The sequence below is a fragment of the Peromyscus eremicus genome, chromosome 12, assembly GCF_949786415.1.
Source record: "Peromyscus eremicus chromosome 12, PerEre_H2_v1, whole genome shotgun sequence".
NCBI classification, from domain to species: Eukaryota; Metazoa; Chordata; class Mammalia; order Rodentia; family Cricetidae; genus Peromyscus; species Peromyscus eremicus.
Genome location: NC_081428.1, coordinates 9951602 through 9978631, shown reverse-complemented (window position 1 = coordinate 9978631; position 27030 = coordinate 9951602). Strand labels below are relative to the sequence as shown.

At 37.5% G+C, this 27030-nt stretch overlaps 1 protein-coding gene across 1 annotated transcript; it reads right to left on the bottom strand.

Annotated features, from left to right (window-relative positions):
* Positions 1-18285: 18285 nt before the first annotated feature.
* On the bottom strand, positions 18286-20189 carry Cldn8 (claudin 8). The gene has a single exon (XM_059277302.1). It carries the CDS (start codon positions 20001-20003, stop codon positions 19326-19328), a length of 678 nt encoding a protein of 225 aa, XP_059133285.1. The 5' UTR covers positions 20004-20189; the 3' UTR covers positions 18286-19325.
* Positions 20190-27030: the final 6841 nt, after the last annotated feature.

The window sequence follows — 27030 nt, the reverse complement described above, 5'->3', positions numbered from 1 at the left end:
AAGCAAGTAAACAAAACATTTTTTTCTAGCTCTATTTTGTTCTCAATACTCTTTCTCTGAGACACTTTCTCTTGACCTCACTACCTCCCATTTCTTCTACTCCTCAATTCTTTCTTTAACGTTTTTGTAAAGACAAATTCGTTGCCCTTTCCTTGCTATTCTTGATATCCACTTGTGACCCTCCCACTTTTCTTCTCAATTATTTTCAAAGGCTCCATTCTTTACAACTTCCTTCAAAACACTTTCCAAAGTCAATGGCAATCTCTCCACTTTGTTAAAGCATGTCCTCCATTCTTACTTGTCATTCTTTGGAGACAATATAACCTGTTGGTAACTCCATTGTCCTTTCTGTGCTGAGTGTCAGGATTGCCACTCTTGGTTTTTTCCTTTCCTCTCTAGCCACTTATTCCCACCTCTGTGTGGGTTGTTTCTTATTGTCTTGCTCAGCTGGTAAACACTGAAGCTCCATGGTAACTACATGCTGACAGTTCCCTAACTTTTTTCCCTAATTTTAAACTTTCTCCTGAAATACAGGGATGTATATGTATGTCAGATTTGTTACCTACCTCAAAAATCTCACAGTAATGAAAGCCAAATTTGTCCATTGTATCCACCATGCTAAACACCCATTCAGGGTGACAAGTATCTTTTTCAGATTTCAATTTATCCATATTTGTTATGTTTCATGTTTTTTATTTATCATTTCAGCTTGTATTGATCAATAACATATCTGTCTGTTTTTTTTTTCAATTATATTCAGATCTGAGTGGTTTCTTTATCTTTCCATCACTATGTTATTCAAGTTACCTTGTTACCTTCATGACCAGTCTACATTACCAGGGAGATGAAAGATGGGTCTACTATAACTTCTGGCTGTGCTCACATATAAGTGAGTCTCAGTACAGCAACCAGGATGATCCTTGGTAACAGTCCAAACGTGACTTCTCTGTTTAAGCCTTCAACACATCTCTTCCTACTTAGGAGAAGAGTCGAAGTCCTTAAAATGCCTTGTTATCATTCTGGACTCATATCTTCCATTCTTTCCCTCATCTGCAGTGTCCATGAAAAGCTGAATTGTTGGTAGATATTTAAAGCACATAAGCAGCCTTTGAAGTGTCTCCGTATCCCTTCTGTGTGGAGACACTTTCCCCTATGTCTCATAGACCTAATTCCTTCCAGTCTTTATGTCTTTGCTTTAAAAGTCTTGAGAATCTCATCCTGCATAAAATGAAGTATCTCCCATAGAAGCACCCCTTCTCACTCTGATATATTTTTCTCAGTGTTTTCTCTTCAAACCTGCCACATATATAGACATGAACACAGATGCATTGTGTGGAAAAGTAAAGGCTGCATATTCAGGACTCAGCATGGCAAGTGGTTCCGTGACTGTTGCCTGAATTTCAGCATTGACTCACAGATAGGAAAGGTGCAGGAAAGCTGTGCAATGGACAAAAGAAAAGTCCTTAGGTGTCATCTAACTAGAGGTTGGTAGTATGAGAAAAGTGCAGCTGAGATAACTGGAGCTAAGCATCCCGTGGGATTGATCACTAGCACATAACTGGTCCACTTTTGTTGGTCCTAAGTTGAAATTCAGGAAAACTTGAGAAGCTTTGCGTTATCAATAAAGTACTGACAAACTTTAGTCAGTTTTTATAGTTTTTTTTTTTTTTTAGCTTATTATACTGAGCCTAGAGGTAGCGGTATGACTCCTTGTTAGTTTGGTTTACTTGGCTGGACTCCCCCGCCCCCCGAATGGTCTAGATACAGGACTGGGTTCCTGTAGGTTGTGGGTCAGAGTTCTAATGTTAGATATGATTTGTCCACTCTTTGTTTATGCATTTATTGTCTCATGTGTCTACCTCTTTAGATATCATTATCTATCTCTCCTTACTGGCATGCAAGCTTGGGGACAAAGTCAGTGTCCGATGATTTATCACATTAGGGGATAGGCTTGACACATCAATTTCTTTATTCGTCATGCCTTGTATACATTCCATGCCTAATAGATAGTGTAAAAAGTGGAACATACATGATTCCACTGATTCCCATGAGTAGTTAAATGAAAGATAAACTGTATCAGTGAGAGTGAAATAGTTAAAGTAATGTGATAAGCTAAAAGTCAGGAACTATTTTCCTTTCTACTTCATTTTGGTGGATAAAATATATCTTCCCTACGGATGACTTACAAATGACCCTTAAAATGATTGAATTTTATTGGATTCAATAAAGAGGGTTTAAATGCTATGAAAATTTGGCTGTAATTATTGTTTGTCTTTTACTAACTTCTGAAAGTCAAAGCAATAGGATAAAGTCTTACTATGAACTATAGATACAAGCCATAATGGTAAACGGTTTCAAAGGTCTCTCTGTCCTATCACTCACTAGGTTCTGCATAACCTTTTCCCATTCTGCACTTACAGGAATGGTTCATGCTTGTCCCTGTTGCGCAGAGTAAACCAGAGCGCCCCCTAGTGTTCTTGATATTCTAGTACATCTGGAATTAACAGCTCAGCAAGGGAGGTCAAAGAACAAAGGACTGATTCAAAGACTATGTTTGGGATATGTACAGAATTCTGAAAAGAATAAATAAAAATGGTTTAAAAATACGTAAAAAATTTTATTGTCCCTAGCAATTAGAAAAATGCAAATTGAAACCACTTTGAGGTTTAATTTTACCCAAGTCAAAACAGTTAAGATCAACGAAACAACAGACACCAAATGCTAGGGAGGAGGTGGGGCAGAGAGAACCATTATTTACTATTGGTAGGATTGCAAAATGGTCCAGTCATTCTGGAAATCAGTATGAAGAATTCTCAAAAGCTAAAAACGAGTCTACCATGTGACCCAATTTACTATTTACCACAGTGACTTGTCTCTACTCTTCAATATGCGTCCAAAGGACCTGACATCCTATTTCACAGATACTTGCTCAGGCACATTCATAGCCACTCTTTTTACAATAGCTAGGGAATGGAATCAACCTAAATGTTCTTCAACTGATGAATAGATAATGAAAATGTAGTAATACACACTATGGAATATTATTCAGCTGGAAGAAAAATGAACTCATGAAATTTTCAGGTAAACAGCAGACCTGGAAAAGATCATATTGTGTGGGGTAATCCAGACCCAGAAAGACAAATGTCTAATCTTTGCTCTCATAGACTGCCATGAAGTGAGCCCTTTGTTGATGGTGAGTAAGAGAAAATTTTACCACTGCATTCTTTGACAGTTACTATCGAATGCTGGACCCTTCAGCTGCTCCATGGTCATTCTTATTTTCAGGCACAACTAACCTAGCTACTTCTATGTAAAACTCAGAATTTCCAGTGGTTTTATTCCCCAAATCTGAGTTTTCAGTTAAACTGCAACACTGATGTGTGTCAAGTGGCGTTCAGTCATTCCCATACCTTTCCAGAGGACCTTTGTAAGTCAGTACTACTGTTATGAGCAAGTTTTTATAATGAATTTAGAAGGTTCTATTATTCTTTCAATTTCCCTAACTGTAAAACTGGTACTCTAGGAAGATTAATCACTTGCCTAAGTTTTCATAGCTATTGAGTCTCAAAGGTGGAATTGACTGCCAGGCATATATAACTTAACAATCTTGATACTTTGCCTAGGCTAGTACAGGGACGCATTCTTACGTGTTTTAATTTCTCTAGACTCTCATCTTCTTCACAAATCAAATAGCCCCTTCCATCTACTGAAGTATATGCAGACACCATTTGCTCTAACACCAAACAACTCATTTAAACTTAGGCATCATGAAAAAAAAAAGGTTCTGGCACCAGCAAGATAGCTCAGTAGGACAAGGCACTCACTGTGAAAGCCTGAAGACCTAGGTTCAATTCCTGGAGCCCAAAACACATTATTCACATGTAAGGAATGCCATAAAGAAATACATGGGTTATTCAATTAATAAATGCAAATAAGTGAAAAAGGCAGAAAGAAGAACTAGAGAGATGGACCACTGATTAAGCACTTGCTAATCTTCAGAGAACCAAGTTTCAATTCCCAGTACTCACATGGCAGCTCAAAACTTCCAGTAACTCAAATTCTAGGGGACCTGATGCCCTCTTCCTGATATCCTTGGGCACCAGGCACATATATGCAAGCAAAATTATGATGCACATAAAAGAAATATATTTAAAAGTAAATAGTTTATTTTTTAAGTGGAAAGGAAGAACTGACTCCACAATGTTGTCCCCTGATCTCCATAAGCTGGCTGTGTCACACACCCTAATACTCAAAGCATGCACATAAACTTTCCCAGGAATAACAAAATTGAAAAAGGAAAGGTCTTTCAATTTAGCCTAATCTCTCTCCATCAACCACTGTCACCCTTAGCTTTCCTCACAGGCTTCAGACTTGGTGTGATTTCACTCATTGCAGAATTCAGCAAGAATCTGCCATAAAATTAATGCAGTATAATTTTTTTATTGTAAAATTCTGCAGATAACACATGTCTCCTTAGAAGTCGAGTTCAAGAATGATAAAGGCACCAACTGCTCATTAATTACTTGCTGAATAACTGAATCATGCATAAATACAACTCATTTAAGGTACTCTAAGATCCCAGAGATTGTTCGACTGTGTGGACAATAAGTCCCCCTGCTTAGAATGCTTCCACTCACGTTATTTTTCTACATTATTGTGGTGCAAAAGTGGTATGTACTCAACAAAAGCTTTACTTCAAGTTTCATATTTAGATCTTTTTCCAAGTTATTGCAGGATACTGTCTCATGATGCTGACTGGTGACTCTCCCTCAGCTACAGAAGCAAGACTCAGAACACAAGTTAGAACAGGTGCACGAGGAAGTAAGCCCATCCAATGTCTAGAACCATCTGTATATTTAGGATGCCATTTCATCAGATTCTATAACAGCTGTAAAAACAAAGGACTAAAATCCGTCCGTATATTTGCCAGAATTCATGCTAGGTGAACTTGGATTCCTTCATTCATTTTATCCAGAACTGAGATTTTATTTCTCAATGGTTTGTATCCTTCAAGTATGTTAGGGTCCAATATTTAGGTTTATGGAATTTCTTTATGAAGAAACCATGAAGTTTTTATCTAAGAGCCATCTCCAGTGATACTGAACTGCTCAACATGGTCCAGAAAGACTGAAGGATTCCAGTGATGCTGGACTATCCAACCTGGCTCAGAATGACTAAAGGCTCCCAGTGATGCTGGACTGTCCATCTTGGTTTAGGATTACTGAGGGATCCTAGACACCATACTTAGTCCAAACACTAAGAAATGACCACTGATTTTTAGACCAAATTTTCTGAATTGCCAAGCCTGATTTTTTTTTATAGAAAGGAAATTTTAGTCAATTTTAGATGGTACCATTACAGGAGTCAAATGAGGCCAGGATTTGGAAGATGGTAAAAAACTAAAAAAATCAAGAAAATTTAAATCAAACATATATACATGGAGGGGAACCCTGAATACTGTTTTTGGATTGTGTACCTCATATTTCTATCTTCTTATCCATGCTATACTTTTGTTCTCCTTTGAGTCACCAGTAGGGAACATTTTCCCTCCAGTTATAACATAAAATATTTTGATCACCTCTCTTCTCACAGAAATCAGAACAAAGCCTGGGTTATTGGGTGGTCAGTAACAGAACATCTACTTAGTATGTATTAAACCTTACATTTAATCCAGGGCACTGCCAACATTACAAAAATCAAGGCCAGAACAAATATATAAGTTACTGTTGCATTAGCTATTCCTGGGGAGACATTGTAGGCATCTTATGAAACTACATAAGGTACTGAGGAGAGTTCAGAGAATGATTCTGTCTGGCAAACCAATATGTCTGCTAGGCTTAATTCAATAATTGTGAAAGAGGGCTTACTAAGAGGAGTCTGGATGATCTAAGAAAAAGATGCAATCAAGTTTCACATGAACATGGTGCTGGTCTCTCCCAAACCACAATGATAGAGTGGAGTGAGAGTAGAAGAGACCAGGGGTCTCAGGCGAAATTACATTATAATAACTTTCCCCAAGTCACCTTCCATCCCACCTCTTGCTAAAGATCTCTTGTGGGTCGTCACATCTGCCCTTGTGGATAGCATTGGCCATGCTTTGCTGACAACATCACACAGCAGTTATAAAAACCATATTTTATTCATTTTAAAGCTAGGGGAAAATATTCTGAAAGCATCATTTCTGAGAAAACATCTTGTTATTCTCTTATGAGAAAATTTCCAACTTAAATATCAGATGCTAGCAACCAAAAATCAAATTAGTAAGTGATACACCATCTGGATTATAGATGATCTGGAATTAGAAACCTAAGCTATTCAGAATTCAGGTGTTTTTTGTTTGTTTGTTTAATTTCAGCTATATACAGGTGCTGAGGAAACTTATGAGGCATGAACTTCTTGGGATACTGCACCTTATTCTACAGAAATGAAGATCGTTTGCCAAATACCTTCCACTCGTAGTAATGTAGAGTCTTGTGAAGTGGGTTGAAGACATGACAGAACTAAGATGATGCTTCTTGATAGGTTCTCAGCACATCAGATTCTTAAACCGTTTTCTGTTAAAAGACTGTTTCTTACATAATATCTTTTCAATAAACACATGTTGCTCAGTGCTTAGCTGCTTGATAAATGTGAACAAAATCTCCATTTTTCTCTGTCATTTATGGACTTGACACATATTAAACTATCTAGGTCCTGAAGGAAAGAATTCATAAAAAAAGTACAACTTACGTAAAGAATATTGTATAAACCTACAACAACAAATGTTTACCTGTCTGTAATTGGTCTTGGGTTAAGTCTCCAGATTATCATTGTGGGTATGATGAATGAAAGCTACCAACACAAAAAGTCATATATATATCTAAAATAATATTAATGATGTTTTCTTCAAGCACCTGGAATAAAAATAATGAGTTCATTATGTTGTATTCTATACCCCTTATTGTGAATTTAGAGATAGATTGGATTCTGATGGTGGACCATCTTGTCGACCTCCTGAGTCACCTTAGCAATAGGAAACTGACTCGGGAATTACTTATATTCACTGCTTTGAGTTTAAGGGTTAATTGGGGGGAATAATTGGAAACTTGGCTTTCTGAATGGAGTTTCCATCTTGAATCAAATATGGACTTGAAATGTTAAAAAGGAAATTTTTTTATTAACTCCTTATTTACAGAAAGTATTCTATAAAGAGACAACTGTAATATGTATACTTGTTCCATTTGTTATTAAAAGTAAGAAAGGAAAAAGTTGAATGTACCTTTTATTAATACAGCCATTTTACTCCAGGGCTTATCTGTAGAGAGTTGAGGCTAACAGAGTAAACGTGTAACCAGCACAAAGGGAGAATATAAATGTGAATTAGCTTCAAGATAAGTGTGCAAGGACTTGATGATACCATCTGCCTTTACACAAATTACTGATAAATGACCCAGAAACCAGTGAAGAAGAATAAATAACCCAGCAACAGACAGTAAGAGGTGTGCATTTATTCTTTGATAAATAATGCATGAGCAAACAGCAAGAAACGGGTTATCTAATGAATGGAGCTAAAATTTGCTTCGTTAGTAAACCAGTAGTTTATATTCACTTTTCATCGTGTTAAAAAGTGCACTGGCCTAGAGAGATAAGATGACTCAAGTTAAATTCAAAAATCCATACCAGAGAATGAAATGAAATAACCTGCTCTCTCCTTTAGTTGTTGTTGAAAGATAGAATCAAAGCACAATTCGTGTTTATTAGTTTTAAAACATTTCTCTCCCCACTTGAATATTGTGTTTGTTAGTTAGGATATTGTGTTTTTCAGTTTTTTCTGCATACATACATACATATAATGTTCTTTTTTATTGATATTATAATTACAACCTTTCTCCATTCCCTTTCTCCCCTCCAACTCTTCTGTATATCTCTTCCTGCCCTCCTTCAAACCTATAGCCTTTTTCATTAATTGCTGTTACATGCATACATATATATATATATATATATATATATACATATATATATATATATTTCCAAATAAACAAATTGCTTGATCCATATAATGTTACTTGTATGCATGTTTTCAGGGTTGACCACTTTTCACTGGACAGCCAAGTGATGTGTTCTTTCCTCAGAAAGACCACCTTTCCAAGTCCCAGATTTCTTCAGTTCCCTATAGTTCTTTGTGTAGGGTTGAAGCCTAATAGTCTTTTCCCTTTCCACCTTGGCATGTTCATTTGGTGCTTGTTAGTTTAACTGTTAACTTGATGCAACCTAGAATCTCTTGGGAAGAGAATCCCATTGAGGACGTTTCTAGATCATACTCATCTGTGAGTATATCTGTGGGACATCATCTTGATTGTTAATTTTTATAGGAAGATGCATCTTGAGTGTGGGTGCAGTTTTCCATAGGCTCTGCTCTGAATTGTATAGAATTGTGAAGAAATCTAGCTGAGAATAAAAAAGCAAGCGAGGACCCATGCATTTGTTTCTCTCTGCTCTTGACTGTGGAGGTGACTGACATTTAGAGTTCCTGCTTTTACTTCCCTACAATAGGGGAAGGTAACTGGAATTTGAAACAAAATAAGCCCCACCTCCTTTATGTTGCTTTTTTTGCCAGGATATTTTATCACAGCCAGAAAGATAAAAGTAGAGTAAGATATATTCAAGACCCTACATTAAAATGCCAGCTCAAGATTATTGTTACACTGGCTTAGTCTTTCATCATTAATTTTGCTCAAAATGTAGCAAACTAGTGTCTTCCAGTCACATATTTTTATGTCCACATCTGAACAGTATTTCTTGATGCTTCTTTTTGTTATCTTATTTCATCTCCTTTAGAGTTATTGTTTTTTAATATCCCTCACATCCCCCATAGTTACATTATTTTCCTCAGAGTTCAGTTTTCCCCCTTAGTCCATAGTCCTGCTTTGAATTTCCAGCAAGTCAGCTGTTTGTATTTTTATATACTTCTATCTTTAAAATACATACATTTAATGTGATTAAATCGCTACCAACCCACAGAAATAGCTTAATGATTATAGGAATTTATTGAGGGTTAACTCACGATACAGGAAACTCATAATACAAGGAATAGGGTTTGTAGCAGGATCATGGAAAGGTGAGGCATGGTCCAGTGCTGTTCTCCGGAGAGCTCTGCCCTGATCAGCACAGCAAGACCACAAGGCACATCTGTGTGCATCCCAGGTCTTAAGGGTCTCCATCTGGGCCACGCCCAAGGAGCTACCTGCTGCCTCATTAGGGGCAGCGCTTCAGAGCATGGCACAGACAACCACCCACTATATACATTAGTACATGTGTTAATTTTTATCCCTATAAAATATTTGTTTAGTAAAATGTAAGAACAAAAAAAATTAAAAATCACACTTTATATTTGTTATCCATTTTCTTCCATATGGACTTGACTTTGTATATGTGAGATAGAGAAATGGTAAATTTATTAATAATCATGATGATTTTTCAACTTAAGCCTTTTTTTAAAAAAACATAAACCTCTTTTTGGTTATGCCAATTAGAACATTTCACTAACAGGAAGAGATACAAATGGATGGGTGGCTGTACTGTCATTTGTTAACACAGATTACTTGAAATTTTTCATCTTGCTATGTGTCCTCCGATGAATATGTTTATATCAAGCATTAGTCACACCTGATTTTTCACCAAGCATACATTTCCCTATTGTGGACATTTTCCTCCTTGGTTATTGTAATTATCTTGCCCTGTGTTGTGGGACCATAATTCTCAATCTTCCATCCTTGCTTCAGAGAAAGTAGAGAAAGAAATATTTCTTTGTGTGTGTGTGTGTGTGTGTGTGTGTGTGTGTGTGTGTGTGTATGCTTGTATTCATGAGTCTGTGCTTGGCTGTGTAGTGCTACATTATTTTTTATGCATTTGTTCATGGATGACTCCTTGTCTAATTACCACGCTTACTACTGTGAATTGTGCTGCAGTGAACACAAGGTGCAGATATCTCTGCTACGTGCTGTCTTTGACCACTTAGGTCTCTATTAAAGACACATAGTAGACTGTATTTTAGTATGGTTTATAGTTTTCTGACAAAATTCTACGCTGAGCTCCACAGTAGTGAGAACAATTGATACAACAACATTGTACAAGCCCTCCTCCCCACCCTCCAGCTTGTATTTCTTTTTGTTTCCTTGTTGAAGCCATTTTAACTAGGATTAAATGGAATCTGAATTTTAGGCTTTAATTTACATTTCTTGATGGCTAATTATATTGAACATCTTTTTTCTTGTACTTTGTAGCCATTTGTGTTTCTTCATTTAAAAATATTGTCTATTCAGTTCATTTGCCCATTCATGGATTGCTCGCTCCTCTGGTGTTTGGTTTTCTGAGTTCTTTATATGTTTGCATATTAACTCAGTCGGCTGGACAGCTGGAAGGTTTTCTCACATTCTGTAGTCTGCCTCTCACTCAGACGCATTTCCCTTAAGACCTTACTAGATCAAAATGCAGAGTTGTGGAGCCCGATTTCAGTGGAGCCATTTACAAAATACTTCCTCATCTAAGCCTCGGGGAACATTGCAGAAGGGGTTGGGGTGGGGGTGAAAAGACGGTAAGAACCAGGATCAGGGACTTTGCTGTGAGATTGTATCTCCCAGTAACCTCAGAAGGTACACTGTTAAAGTCTCACCAACATGAACAGCCCGGGCCAAACTGATGACACCACCGGACATGTGAAAGTGGATGAGAAAAGCCCAGCAGGTGTGAACCCTACACCAGGAACTTTAGGCAACTAGATAATGCTGAGAGCAGAAGAGATGGCTGTTCCCAGGGACGAGCTCAGCCATTGGTTGTCCAGTGCAAAATGGGTGGTCCTGAAAACATACATATAATAACATTACAGGGACAGAACAAGTTCTATTTAGAAATATATATGTATATACGAATACATATGTGCATGCAATAAGAAAAAAGAGGACATGAATTTGAAGAAGAGTGGAGAGGGTATATGGGAGGAATTGGAAGGATGAAAGGAAAGCAAGGAACATAATTAAATTACAATCTCAAAATAAATAGATAAATAAACAAACAAACAAATAAACAAACAGATAACTAAATAAAAAACAACAACAACAAAACCTATGGTCCTGGAGTGAATCAAAGGCAGCTTCAAATTCTTTGGCTGTCTTCCCATTGAGAAGAAGTGTTTATTTTTCTACTCTCTGACCTCAGGTTTTTTTTTAACAAACTGTTTATGTAAGAAGCCATGTCTCATAAAAGGGTTGATGGGGGGTGGGAGGAGGGAGGACAGGGGAATCCGTGGCTGATATGTAAAATTAAATTAATTATAAAATAAAAAAATAAATAAATCAAAGAAAAAAAAAGGACTGATGGATTTTCACTTGGATCTTGAGAGCTCTCAGCCTTCATGTTGGATGTCTGGCTTCCTTGCAGAAATGGTGAGCTAGGAAGGCCCTGAAGACCCTAAGAAGGGCACCAACCCAGAAAGTCCAGACTTCAGACATTGTCAGGGTGCCGGTAAGGAAAGGAAATCATAGTTATTAACCGTTCAGGACTGTGAGACTGAAGGTGAATTAGAGAAGCTGCTTATATTCCTATCTTGCACAATCATTACATATAAAATTAGTTTATGTTTTATAAAAATAACGTAATTATTTTCAATTTTGTTTTCTCTCTCTTAGAGAAAGAGAGAGGCTTTCCCAAGCATGTCTCCATTTTAGCATCTAATACAGTACATTTCCTTCTTTACAGAGCTCATAGACCTGTGAAAAATGTCGACATATATCTATATTTATAACAAACATTGAAAGAACAATGCAGTAAAACTGGTCCAATGTATTAAAACAGAACAAAACCCCAAACAAAAAGTGGCATTCATGAAGCCCATGCTGCTGTATTATTGTTGTGCTTCAGACAAATTCAAAGAAAAGGTATTTCAAAATGATCTGTTCCTTTCCCATAAGGGTCTCTAATAGGTAAATTGCAAAGGGCTGAGATTGATGATGTTAGAAGGAATGCTAGCTGATGGAAGCAACACTTTTGGAAGCTGCTGTGTAGGAAAGAAGACAGGGTGTTATGAGAAAAGCTAAGCAAGAAAGGAAGTTGGGATGTGGAGCTGTAGGGTTGTTCAAAGGCACTGTTAATGTGATTTATTCTGTTTACTCTGAAAAAGATGGTGAAATGCCAATTATTTTTAACTCATTGGTAGGAAGGATGGTATAAATTTTCTTTCTATATTTTCCCCTTACAAATTATGTTTGTTTTTCTGCCTGTCCTGAGCCTTTTTTTTTTAAAACAAAACAAAACAAAACAAAAACAAAAAAAACAAAAAAAAACCCCATAATCTTCCAAATACTCATTATTTTACCTCATAGTTGACCTCTGTCAACTCTCTGCTTCCTGGAGACTTTTGAAGTGCAAATTTCAAGTTATTTTTGTAGGAACCCAGTCTTTACATTGTATTTCCATCTGCTGTCTCTATACCCTTACTTGTCTTTGTCTCTTTACAGTGTCCTCTCAGTGACCTGGAACCTACAAGTCCACTTCTTTTTTTTTTAAGAAAACATTTAAATTTTATTGATAACAAATTTGCTTATATTTATAAAACAAAGGCGTAAATGTAAAATCTGAACAAATAGACAAAATCACAATACGCCAAAGTAAGTTTTCTTTAGACAGTCCTAATATGTTGACTTGATTTTTAATATATTCAAATATGTATACTAGTGATAGGCAAATGGGGTGCAATTTGAGAAAATAAATTTTGATGAGTGAAAAACTACTGTGCTGGAGAGATAGGCATGGATAAAATATCTGTAGCTTGAAAGCTTGAGTGTGAGCCTAAAACCTATCTCCAATCCCAGAGCAGTAGTATGTAGCTTTAGTTTTAGGATTGGTGACTGGCAGGAGCGACACCATGATCAAGCAAGTCCACTTCTTCAAAGGTGACCAACTGTTGGATCTGGTGAGCTCTTCCTTCTAGCTGTCTGTTTTGTTTTGTTTTGCTTTTTTCTCTTTAGGGGCCCATCACCCAGCTCCAAAATAAATACACAGAGACTTATTCTCACTTATAAATGCCCAGCCTTGGCTTGACTTGTTTCTAGCCAGCTTTTCTAACTTTAATTATCCCACTTCCCTTTAACTACACTTTGTCTCTGGTCTTTTTACCTTTCTTTATTCTATTATCTTCCTTTCCTTCTTACTCAATGGCTGACTGTGTGGTTGTGTGGCTGGGCTCTGCCACCCTCCTCTCCTTCTCCTTTTCTCCCTCCTCTCTCTTATCTCCAGCCTAGACTTCTACTTCTCTTTATTCCTCTCTGCATGCCTATTTCTCTCTCCTACCTAGCTAATAAATTCAGCTCTTTATTAGACCAATCAGGTGTTTTAGACAGGCAAAGTAACACAGCTTTGCAGAGTTAAACAAATGTAACATAAAAGAATGCAACACATCCTTGCATCATTAAACAAATATCCCACATCAGGAACGAATATAACACATCTTAAACTAATATTCCACAACATTTTCTTTTTCTGGCTTTTGAGTTCTATTTGGTGTTTTCCCCACCAGGAACCCAGGTCACCTTTCCTTGTGAGAATCATGTTATAGTTAACAAAAGCCAAACCTGGGTAGCAGGAGATGTTCCTATTGGTAGTGATTCAATGGTATGTTATTAGCAGTTGCGGGAATCTCTCCATTAGAGTTCTGGGAAGTGTCTTTGGTGCTTGAAACCCTTGAGTATCCGGACTCCTAGGCCCAGCCCTCTCTCAAGTCCCTAAGAAGAAAAGGCAAAGCTTGATCATGACCATGCCTATTTTTCGGTTCCAATGTTATCCACATAAGAAAATAATGTGCTTACCCTCCAGGGCTGCTTTTGGAGCACACAGGACCCATATTTTTCTGCCTCTAGCCCCAGGCAGAGCTGTATAGCCATTTCCAGACTTAGTCAAACACAAGGCTGTTCTTTCTCCAGGAAAAGTAGAGGCTAAGACTTCTCAGAATGTCCCAGGTGCTGCCAGTTGGCCAGCTCCCCACAGCTGCTCAGCTTGCTTTAGCAGTTAGATCAGTTGTGGAGTTGGAGTAGAGGGATGCTGTAGAGGCTGAGACAGCAAGAAGAGGGATGAAAGGACAGCGAAGGCTCATGATAAGCTCGTTAAAATCTCAGGAGGGGAGAGGGCTGCCCTGGGGGAAGCATTGGTGCCCATATACCATAAGCAAGATGCTCAGAAAGTTAATTCTGCAAGGGAAAGTCTTTGTCTATGTTGTTGAGGGAAGCCTTCATAATCTTGAATTCAAGGTAATTTATATCAAAGGTTATATACTATACATATATTAATATGTAAACACACAAAACACTATGCAATTATTTACATAAACACCTATAGAGTATATTAAACGAACTATGAAATACATGTATCTAAACATGGCATAATATTATCCTATGTGTATATATAATAACCCACTGTCTATATTACCTTTTGGGGACTTGGTATTCTTCCAGGTCTATACTGAATGCACAGAATTCATGACTGATCAGTGAGTAAAGAAATACTGAGAGTGTGTGGTGAACATTGCATGAAGATTGTCCTTTCACCCTCATAACTACTGAAAAATCAAAACAGTTAATACATTGTGGCATCCTTAGCACTCACTAGGGTGCAAATATTTATTTATTTATATTTAATTAATGAATTAACTAATTAATTTAGTATGTGTGTTTATATAAGCTATTCATGCATGTATATGTGTCTGTGTGTGCCAGAAGTCAACTTCAGATGTTTTTTCCTGAGGAACCATTCACCTTGTTGTCTGAGACCCCTGGGAGCTGGGCTTTATTGAGTAGACTAGACTGGCTGGTCAGTAAGCCCTAGGGATTGGCTCCTCTCTACCTCACCGCCCTTGGGATTATTAGCCCATGACCCTATGAACGGCTTTTTACATGAGTGCTGGAGATTGAACTCAGGTCATCACTCTTATGCACACTTAATCACCTGAGCTATCTCATTAGTTCCCTCATTAACTGTTTTTACAGCACATCAGAAATTGTGCTGTAATTTCTTTGGGTGTGGAATTACCAGAAGGGGGCTTATTTCAGAGCTATAGGGAGTACACTTTGGTACAAAAAAAGGACAAATACTTTGGTTGGAAATTTAGACACAAAATAATAATCAAGATTAACACATACTTTATTCTGTGTTCAATATTGTGATAAAGGCTTTAGGTACATTAATTTGGTTAAGCTTCCAAGCAACCCTAGGGCTTAAGTACTCAACATGGATGTCCCCAAGTGAAAAGAAATAACTAGCCAAAACAATAGCTTGAGTATTATGGCATATCCTTAAGAAGCCTTCAACATACTTATATTTACTGTTGTTTTGAGCAACCAGAGAGTTAAGTATTGAGCAATATTTAAAAGCTTAACTTACTGAAAGAAATTCTTAGAAATTCAGTGGATTATGAAGGACTCTGAAACAGAATATTGTTAAAATACCTAGAAATTTCTTGTGCAATAAATAATAGCAGCAATGAAGGACTTTGGGTTTATATGCTAAAGCAGTCATCTAAATGTTTTTAAAAAATACATAAATACCAATGTTTTGTCTTAATCTTAATTTTAAAAATACATTTATCTTTTCTTTCAGTCAATGTAAGATTTCTTGGGACAGTATAGTTATGAAATAACTCGCTGAAAATATTCATAATGAAAACTTGATGAAAAAAATTGTGATTTTCATGTTTCATTCCCCAGTTTGTTTTGTTTAGTTTTTTTTTTTCTATTATTCTAGGACAGGATCTCTCTTTATTGCCCTGACTATTCTGGAACTCACTATGTAGACCTGGCTGGCCTCAAACTCACATATATCAGCCTCTGAAGGGTGTGGGCCACCATACCTAGCCTTCATTCGACATTGTGTCTTCATTATTCCATGTGTATATTTTGCACAGAACTCCAGCGAATTTTAGGAAAGCATGTTGTAAGCCGAGAAGCAATCTGATGCTTGCTAGCGCCAGCATTGCATAAGGCTAGTTGCTGTGTTTGGGAGTTTGTTTTCTGTAACAACCCTATTGTCTTAAATCCATGGATGGAAAGTGTTGCTAACAGGAGCTAAGGGGCTTGGCTCCATGTGGTGCTGGTTAGGAAGTGGTTGTGGGGTGATAAGAAAGCTCATTTTCTTTGTGCTGTATATATTTTCATTTTTTACATATCCTGCTTAATGTTTCTAATTTCTTTAGCATACAAAAATCTTAAGCCCTGTATGCTGCTAACCTTACCTAATCATTAGAAAAAATAGATTTTTTTTTTGAAGTCATAGTACCAACTAGCTATAAAGTGAAGGACTAAAACCATATCCTCTGCTTGGGTTATAACTCTTAGGAATTACAGTGCCTGTCTAACATCCACAAAGCCTTGAGTTCAGTTCCCAGCACCGCATACAGCAGGTGTTATGGTGCATGCCAGTAATATCAGCACTTGTGAGGAGAGAGCAGGAGGATCAGAATTCAAGGTCATCTTCAGCTGCATAACAAGTTAGAGGCCAGCCTGATATATACGAGATCTTACCTCAGATAGATAGATAGATAGAGAATATCCCCTTACTCCTCGTATTCTGTTTTGTGACAATATCATTTTTCCTTTAAGACAATATTGAAAAATGTATATTGACACATGCTTTGCCACCAACTGAAATATTTTTCAAGTTCAGTATTTCTCTTTCAGAATAATAAAGGAGGCTTTTGTGAGTTTTCCACTATTTGGGCATCAGTCATCTTGTTGTCTTACTGGTCACACATTGTTTCATTATCTGATGGAATTCACTTTCCAGGTTATAAAATTGTTGTGTTTTCTCCTGCTACTCACTGTATGTACAGCATTTGGACTTTACATTTCAAGAAACTCGACATCTCCTTCAAAGATAGGGGCAGGGCATGGTGGAAATAGTTTTATATTTAATTCTGAAGTTTTGTATATTTTAAGAATGTGTACGTTTCTGTGTGTGGAGGATTCAAATACCACAGCACACAAGTCGAGGATTCTAGGGATGGAACTCAAAGCTCCAGACTTGGCTAGCAAGAGCCTTTACCTGCTGAACCTTCTTGCTGTTCTTGATATATTTTATAAACATCAACAATAAGAATTTGGCAGCTAGTTGGATGAAAAATCTTATTGATACAGTGACAAAATACAAGAATTTGTTAAGAGAAGAGCTTGGATTATAGTAAAGGTAGAAAATGAAGAGCCACCTCATAAACACCAAGGAAGTGATCCCAATCTCATAGATTCTGTTTTTGTTTTTGTTTTTGTTTTTGTGTTTTTTTTTCCTTCCTTTCAGAGGAGGCAAGGAAAAAAATGGAGTCTGTGACATTTAGGACAACTAAATAATTATTGTCTAGAGACTGGTATATAGAAAATGGTTTCTCTGGAATGCTTCTGTAAGTCATTTTGTTAGTTCTGGTTTATTTCTGCTCCTAGCAAATGTTTTGACCCAAAGGGGCAAAATTGTCCAGGGTGGATAAGCACTTACCATAGTGACATCACCCAGATGGGAACAGTAACTAAAGCTTTTCCAACTAACAGTACTTAAACATTCAATTTCACATACAAAGATTGGTTCATAATCTAAATCTACTAAAACATAATACACTTTCATTGAAGACTTTTGCAATGTAGTCCGCTCATGTTTTCTACTAGTATTATTGGCAATCAATGAACTCTTTTGAGGTTTTTCTCATTTGTGAATTGAAACAACTACAGTATTAGTATTATAAAGGTTTAATAATATACTTTACATAAATATGATACATACTCCAAAATCATTCAGCATTATTTTTAATTCATATTAATTCTCAGAAGTTGAAATACATATGGACAACTTTTTAAAACATGATGATTACATACACAATACTTACAACAAATACGTTTCATTGAACCTAACTACAACTTAACATATTATCAATATATTATATTCATCAAATATTAGTGCATGTGTATAATCATTATAAGGTAAATTGATTTTGAGTCGTTCACTACACTCAAAAATGAACACAGAATCTATGTTCAAAACAAAAAAAGTCAAGTTTTAGAAACTTGCTCAAAGAAGTAAAAAAGTATGTAAATGTAAGAATGTTATAGTTATAAAAAGTACAATTTGTCAATATAAAATACACAAAGTAAATAACATATATACTTCTGTTATTAGTACAGTCATATATATAAAAATTTAAAATCGGATTAAGAGTCATCTCTAATTAGGAGGAAACACACAGTAATATCATACCTCAATAAAACCCAGCCAAGACATAAAATCACCTTTAACAGAACTGAAATGACAACTTTGTTGTAGTCATGGCATTCAGAAATGACAAGTTTTTGGAGTTGGAGGGCTTGTGCCTTTTTTGGGTGAGAAAATGACAACCAAACACATCATCTTTCTCCTTCATTTATACTGATAAATACCCAAAGGCTATGCACAATCCCTTACTCCTGTGACTTCATTTGAAAAACAATACATTCTTCTCTAAATTTAAGGTTAAAATAAATTAATTTTTCTGAAATTGTTGATTTTTCTAACATCACTGCTTTATCTCTTTTCCTAGCGCAGACTTGGAAAAGCAGTTTGAATACAAATATTTTGACAAACTATCTGTTTTAAATTTTAAAAGATACTAACTTAATAACCAACCAACCCAAAAGAAAAGATAGCTTCTGGAGCAAAAGGATGAAGGTGATGGGATTTCTAACTCCTACAGGCTGCAAAGCAGGATATCAGAAAGCCATTTAGTTTCCTTTACACTAATGATTAAAGCTTTCATTTTAACCTTCACTATAAATAGAGTACACTAATCCTTAAGCTGTTTTTAGGCAATTAATATTAGCCTTCTTCCCTTTTATCCCCAGTTCCCCTTGAAAAGCAATAGCTGATTTGTATTTATTCAGCGTGATGGATTGGCATTTCACTTTAAATAGAACCACATAAGCCTGTCTCTATTTGTATGAGATATAACCGCCACCCTCATCTACTTGTATAATGCCATGACACAGAGAAATCACAGCTTAAACCAACAGCCTTTAGATGTGTCATTTTAGAGTAACTGGTAAAGGAAAAGCCGTGTGAACCATTTTGGAAAACAAATGACTATGCCTTCTAGAACAATTGAAGCAGCATGCACAATACCTCATTCTGCTAAAATCATTTATAGAATCACAGACTGTGTATATTTCCTGTAATGAGAGTTGGGCAGTTAGGAAAGGTAAATGGATACAACCCTGGGTTCCATTTCTCGAAAACAGTGGCTGGTTCAGTGATTAGCTTGGCTTTATAGGTGCAGTTAACACATACACAAACAACTACACATACTGACTTTTGGAGTATATGCTCGGGGATCTCTTTTCCGCGTGGAAACTCCTTTGAGTGGTGCGATGGGATGGCACAGAGTATCTGTAGCTGCTGCTTTTCTCAGTGCAACAAAACACGCAGCAGAAAAGCGCTCCTCCGGCAATCAGCACCAGTGCTGTGGTCCAGCCGATGTAGAGGGCTTCTCCAAGCTCACGCTTTCGGGCCACGTCCACCAGCGGGTTGTAGAAGTCTCTGATGATGGAATTGGCAACCCAGCTGACAGGGATGAGCACCACCAAGCCAGTGATGATGAAGAGGATTCCGGCTGTTAGCAGGATGCGGCTCTTCATGGTCTCATCATCGCCAGTGCACCTGGTGCACTTCATTCCGAGGATGGCTGTCATGAAAGCCAGGAAGGACAGGACGGACGCAGCGCACATCAGTCCTCTGGATGCCTGGAGGTCAGGAGTAAGAGCCAGCAGAGAGTCGTAGACCTTGCATTGCATCCTGATATTGGCGTGCCTCATGCAGTTCATCCACAGGCCTTCCCAGAGGTTCTCAAAAACCACGATGTTGCTTTCGATGAAGGCAGACACTCGCCACTGGGGCATGATGGTCACTGCCACTGTGCCCACCATGCCAACACCACCAAGCACCAGTCCAGCCATTTGGAGAACAGAGGTTGCCATGGTCCTGCGGGGGTTTTAACCAGCTGGAGCAATGCTGAACAGGGAGGTAGGGAGGGCTTCTCTCAAGCAGAAATCTGTGTGCCTTGGGAAGGAACAGTCCCGAGGTAGAAACGAGCTCGGAGTGCAGTGATTTTTCAATAACAACGGCTTTACCCTTTTCTAACTAGATCAAATCCAGTGCTGACTGGTGAGACACTCCCCTGTCGGTCCCCCCCCCCGAACCCCCCCCACTGGCTCCAACAGTAAACTTGCAAATCAGGTGGGGCAACTTTCTTAGCCAATGAGAGGGGGATGGGAGCTCAGGTGTGTCTAAATCAACTCTGGATACTTGGGAAAGCCGGACTTGCAAATAAACATTCTTTGTACTTCTCATTTTTTTTTTCCAAGAAGACAGCAATAGGTTTACCTAGAGGCATAATTATGAGTGTTTGCACAATCAGCAAGGACAGAGCCAGTCTCTCCCAGCAAAGGGGCATTGCTCTGCACGCAGGTAATCCTGACCCTAAGCTACTGTGACTGAGGCTCCAGTAAAAATCTCTTCCTACGGATTCTGCAGGAGTGGCTCAGAGGCCAAATTAAAGGAGAATGAAGGATTGACAGATTGTTTATACCCGAGAAACCACATTCTTTGGGATACATGTGGTCAAAAGGGTTGATTTAATTTGTCTAGAACTTCAAAGCAAGCTCTCCCAGAGCGAGCTCAGCCAGGAGAACATGCCAAAAGCTGAAAGCTAGGCTAGAGTAATTGAACAAAGCAGGTTGCCTTCCTTGTTGGCACTAACTGTATATGGTTTTCTTTTAAATCAGGGAAACTACTTGTTGGCATTTGTTTTCCTGATGATATTGATTTATAATGAAGAGTGCAATCACACCAAAAGAGAAGCCAGATGGCTTTGTCAGGAGGAACCACTAAAGTGCTTCAATGAGATTGTCTACCTACTAAAGCTGAGACCTTATTTTCTAGCCGGCTACTTCCTGCTCTGTCTTCTAGTCGGAAGAAAATGGATTTCTGGACATTGTACAAGAAAGTACCAGGTCTCTGCAAATTGCTGGTATTTAAAGTAACATCTTCGTTGAAACAAATTTTATTAGACACTAACCAAAATTATCTTTCCTACGTATGAGAACATGTGTTATGCAAATATACTTAGCAGTCCCTAAATGCATGGCAATTTGAACTGTCTTTGCAAAGTGACAACGAAAGTGTTAGTGGAATCAGCATCCACAGCTCCATTAGAAATTTCCCTTTGGAGGCCATCTTTTCTCTCTGCCCTGCCTTTCCAAACTTCAAGCCATTTTCCCCCTTCAGGTAGCCTAGGTTATCCTTGAACTTGCAATGTAGCAGAGAGGATGACCTTGCATTCCTACTCCTCCTGCTTCTATCTGTCAAACACTAGGACGGCAGGTATGCACTATCTCATCTGGTTTGCGCAGTGCTAGAGATCAAACCTAGGGCTTGGTTACACTGGGAAAACATTTTATTAACTGAGCTACATGCCCAACCCCTCCAATTGTATTTTAATTTCCTGTCACAATAACAGATATCGACATAAAATAACATCTCCCCTATCCCCCTTTCTTTCTTTCTTTCTTTCTTTCTTTCTTTCTTTCTTTCTTTCTTTCTTTCTTTCTTTCTTTCTTTCTTGTTGTTTTTGAGATAGTGTTGTGTAGTATTTACTGTCCTGGAATTTGCTATGTAGCCAAGAATGGCCTTGAACTCTTTTCCTCCCTGCGTCTACCTCTAGAATAGTAGGATTACAGGTATATGACACTATACCCGCTACAATAATAATTATCCCCTTAAAATTTTGCTTCCATCTGATTCTTCGCACATTGGATCCAAAGACTGAAGACACTGTTTCAGGCTTACTCATCACACTTCGAAATTCTAATGGTCTAAAAACTGGGAAGTTAATGGAGATTTTTGAAGCAAAATGTATGTATGACAGGGAAGGAAAAATGAGAACACCAAAGAAAACCATCCTCTAAAATCTAAGAGTGGATAGCAGTCCAAGCCATTTTATTATACTGATTATTTTGAACTATATAATAACCTAAAATGTTATATTTCTATTGATTTCTTAATTTGTTTAACTGTTAAAAGCTCACTATTCCATTGTTATCCTGATGTAGAAATAAATATCACTCTTTTCTTCATCAGATTTTATCAGTTTTAACAGATTTGTGAACAGACAGGGGAATAGAAATATATTGTCATTAGAAGTAATTTTCAAGCTACAGATGATGACTCGAAATTGAATCTGGAGAGAGTTTTAATCTTTAATTGTCAACCTGAGAAAATTGAATGACAGACATAATTTTAAACTGAAGAAGGAATGAATGCATTGGTTGGACCAGCTTGCACTTAAGGGATCTAAGGGCATATGTTATCCATCAAAATTGAATTTCCAAATACCCATGTGATATATTTTCTGAGAGCCCTGCATAAATATTGCTGATATTTGCATTTCATCAACATTTGCATCAGAGTAAGCAAATGAGACAGAGAGCTACCCATGAAACTCAGTTTCCCAAGTATGTATAGAGACAGCTGACTATGTGTAACTAGATCCCTCCCCTTAAGGACTGGGCTGTGTCAGGAACTTCACTGATGTAAATATTCTCTTTATTTAAAAAGGATTAAGTGCTTTTCAGTTGAAATTGTCTTAGCTCAAAGATTAAGACCTGTATGAGAGATTAACCCCAGGCTGACATTAGAATAATTACACAGCTAACTGCTCTTGTAGCACCTAGCCCAGGGCACCCAGATTAAGTCAAGCAGTGATCTAATTCACTCTATGGTATTTTGAAATAACTGTGTGCTAAAGATCAGAGAAATGAGAAAGGCAGGGGGAAAAAAAACAAGAATTTCATGTTTTCTAGGGACAAAAGCCTGAGTTCAGAGACTAAAAGTCTTTTATGGCTTATCTACTTTCCTGTGATGATTAACTTGGCTGGAAAATTCAAGTAGTAGTAGTGGTTAGAGATTTAGTAGATTAATAATATTTTCATGTTTTTGGTTCTATGGACCACCTGAGCAGATTAAAGGTTTTGCCTGTGTCTTTACAAGGAACTAAGTTGCTGTGAAGATAGGAGCAGATGAGTGCTCAAATTGACTGTGCTTTAAAAAAAAAGTATTTTTCTTTTAAAGATGAGATCTCAGATTGCAGTCTAGGCTGGCCTGGAACAGAACTTTCAGCACTCACTAACTGGCCTGAAACTCTTGTCTGTCCATCTGCTTCAGCCTCCTGAATGCTGAGATGGCTCACAGCCATGGTAATTCTGCAGCCTATGGGCAGGCTGAGCGTCGGCACGCAAAATGGCTGATAGTACATGAGGTTATTTGTGATGCTTTTCATTTTTGTTGTTGCTTGTTTGTTTGTACCTCAGCTGCAGGGTTCTCAAGTATGAACTTTGTAGAGGACGATAAGGTGTTGCAATGTCAAAAGGTTGGGCACAAGCTGAACAGGCATGAACCCATATTCCCAGACAAAGGGAGTTGCTTCCAGAGACAAGAATCAGGCACTTCATTTAAGTTCTCTAATCCTACTCAACTCTGACAAGTATCTAATGCACACGAATGCTTTCCCTTCAATAGCACACTGCCCTCAGCCATCTCTGGCCTTTGTTGTCTTTATTTCTGCACTCCAACCCTTCAGTCTCAGCTCACCAATAATTTTTCTGACTGTTTAAAAATGATTATTGATTCCATTTCCACAAAGTTGCCAATCCCTATTGTTTCCTAAATTCATTTGTGTGGACGGTTTACAGCCCGCATTTATTGTTAATTGTTGTTCACTGTTAATTAGCTGTACTTGGCTCACCGTCCCGCCCTGAGAAAGCAAGTGAACATATCAATAGGTCTCTTTGGTTTTTGTTCTCAATATTGAATTGTGTTTTGCTTCATGGTCTCTTGAACCAACCCATCATTTGTTCTCCTTGACGGACACTCCTGGGTTTTATTCCCCAATTGCTGTCTTCCATCTTAGCCACCTCTTGATGACCTATCTTAGTTGTTATGCTTAAAATTGAACTCTTTCCAATACAGTGATCATCTAGTACCTTAGCCATTTCCAATACTTTGAAAAAAAATGACACAAATAGACCTGGTGAGTCCAATGGGAAAGTGGTATTCATCACTCTTCTGGGGACTGGAAAGACAAAAGGTTAAGGTTTGGTGAGGAAGTTGTGGAAACAGGAACATGACTCATCTTGTTATTTTTTTTTTATCTATGGCAGAGAGAGATAAATAACTTGTGTTCAGCTCCTTTTCTGCATGTTTTTCAGTCTTTCAAAGAGCTTCCCATAGATGGAGTTTTGCCCTCCAAGCACCTTCCTCTTGTCCCAGTGAAGAGCACCAGGTTTCTCTTTAATAACACTAAGCCCTTCAACAGTTACATATTTTGTGGTCTATACTCTCCTTGCCTGAAACTATAAACTTTCATATCTTTCCTTCCCAAGCCACAGCTTTTTACTTCCTGCTCTCAGGTTCTCATCTCTTACAGCAGAGCCAGATGAGAGCAGTGGGCAGTGACCATGAAACCACCTGAATACTATCTTGTCCTTAACTTTCCTCTACCTAACAAATCACTTTATTATTTGTAATCTCAACATTATTCACATCCTCAACACATGGGCAGAATGTAGCCAAGTTCTTTGCTAGAATATCACATGAGTAGCCAGCCCTGAATCAGTCTGACAGAGTGATTGCTCCCCTCTGAAACACCATGAGCGAGACTTCTACCTGAGCATTATTTGTTGAAAACTCTACTCTTTAAGCACTGTCTGCAGTAGAGAGACTGTTCTAGCTCACAGTTCTACTTCTTCCACATTCCTCCCACAAACCACCTCCAAAGGCTTTAGAATCCTATGGTCAGTTTTTATACAGCAACAGTCCTCCTTCTTGGTAGTAATTTTTTGTATTTGTTCATTTTCACGCTTATGGAATAGAATACATGACAAGATCAACTTGAGGAAAAAGGGATTTACTTTAATTTACAGTTCCAGGAGGTACAGTCTGCCAGGATAGTCAAGGTAGAGCAGTGGGAGCAGGAGGCAGTGGTCATATACAACCACAGTGAGAAAACATAGTGGGATGGACATTTGCCCTTAGCTTGCTTTGTCCTGACAGTTTAAGTCCTGGGAGCCAGCTCATGAAATGGTGCTGTCCAATTTCAGATGGATCTTTCCACCACAGTCAACCCAGTACTTGACACTCTCTGCTAGACCTGCCCAGAGAGTTGCTTCCGTATGATTCTAAAGCTTACCAAGTAGACAAGATCACCTTTCACAAGTAGTGATGATGATTTAAAAACATGCAATCTTTGTTCTGAACTTACTGCTCTGTAAAAAAAGAATAATGAGGGTGTGTTGAGGCTAGTCTCTGTGATATATTTGATTTCTCCTGTGAATCCAGACAAGTAACTAAACATGAACAATTTAGAGGGAAAAGTTTCCATGGAACATTTCAATCCTACTGATCTGAACTTGTTTTTCTTCCTTCCTTCCTTCCTTCCTTCCTTCCTTCCTTCCTTCCTTCCTTCCTTTCTTTTTCTTTCTTTCTTTCTTTCTTTCTTTCTTTCTTTCTTTCTTTCTTTCTTTCTTTCTTTCTTTTGTGGTGGCAGGAGGGGGAGTAAGTAAAATTTATTGTTCATAATCTACTGTTCATCATATGGAATATTCTCTTGGACATAGTTTGTAACATCCTTTTACTCACATTTAAACATCCATAAAATGCCAGGAGTACTTGATTCCTTTTATAATTGAGTAGATTTAGACTTGAGAGAGACTGTATTCATCATTAGGGACACACTTTCTGCTGCTATATACAAGCACGGGATGGGAAATTGCTGTCCTTTCTCACTTGATTGCCCATTATTGCCTCAAAAGAAATTAGGAAAGGGAAAATTTTAAAGTGCTGGATAGGATTTGGTTCTATTGGAAGATTCTTACCATTTCTGGATTGTAGGTTAACCAAGCTTTGACGTTGTGCACATCACATGTTAAAGTCCACTGAAGGGACAGTAATTTGAAAAAGCACAGGGATTACAAACCATTGAGAGACTATTTGCATAGTTAACTTAAGCCTGAAGTGTTTTGTTTTTAGTTTAAATTTTAGTTTTTGAGGATCTTATCTATAAGCACTGTGTTTTCATCATTTCCACCCCTCTAAAAGCCATTTCTTTTATTCATTTCCTTAGTTCTTCTTTTCCTAAGATGAATCACCCAAATTACTTAAATAGTAAATATAATTCAACAATTGTTCCCTTAAAAATAGGGCAAATTCTTTAGTAAAGTCAAAGAATAACTTAAAACTTTAAAACTTTAAACTTTAAGCCAGGCAGGCACACACCTTTAATCCTAGCACTCTGGAGGCAGAGCCAGGCGGATCTCTGTGAGTTCAAGGCCAGCCTGGTCTACAGAGTGAGATCCAGGACAGGAACCAAAACTACACAGAGAAGCCCTGTCTTGGAATACCAAAAAACCAAACCAAACAAACAAACAAAGCTTTAAACTTTAAAATGTAACTTTAAAGTTAACTTTAACTTTAATAATGTTAAAGTAAAAATATAAAGAAAATTAGAAATATCAGTATCCATACTTAATAATGACTCTAAATAAGTCTTTGTGGTTATATTTGTATTGACATATACTTACTCACAAAAAAAGTGATTTGGTTTGTGTGCTAATAGGCTTTATCATCTTTTGGGTAAATAAAATAGTTTCACATCATTAAGTTTAAAAAATACTAATGTACATGATCAAATTTAAAGAAGTAAATATTTTTCATATTTTTTTCTTTTAAAAATATGTAATTTACAAAAGTTTTAGTCTTTAAACCTTCTATTCAAAATTTTCAACTTGGGGAAACATTGCAGAGCATATGTATTCCTTATATAGCATTAATAGAGTGTGTAGTGGGAATTTACTCCACCCATGACCTTGGGTTATCTGACCTGATAACCTGGCAGTGTTTCTTATCTGCCTACATGACTGCTTAAAAGGGAAGAAAAAGGGAGTCTCTGCT

What these genes read in the sequence shown, in the direction of transcription:
- Cldn8 (XM_059277302.1), bottom strand. Translation starts at nt 20,003, where the DNA reads ATGGCAACCTCTGTTCTCCAAATGGCTGGACTGGTGCTTGGTGGTGTT.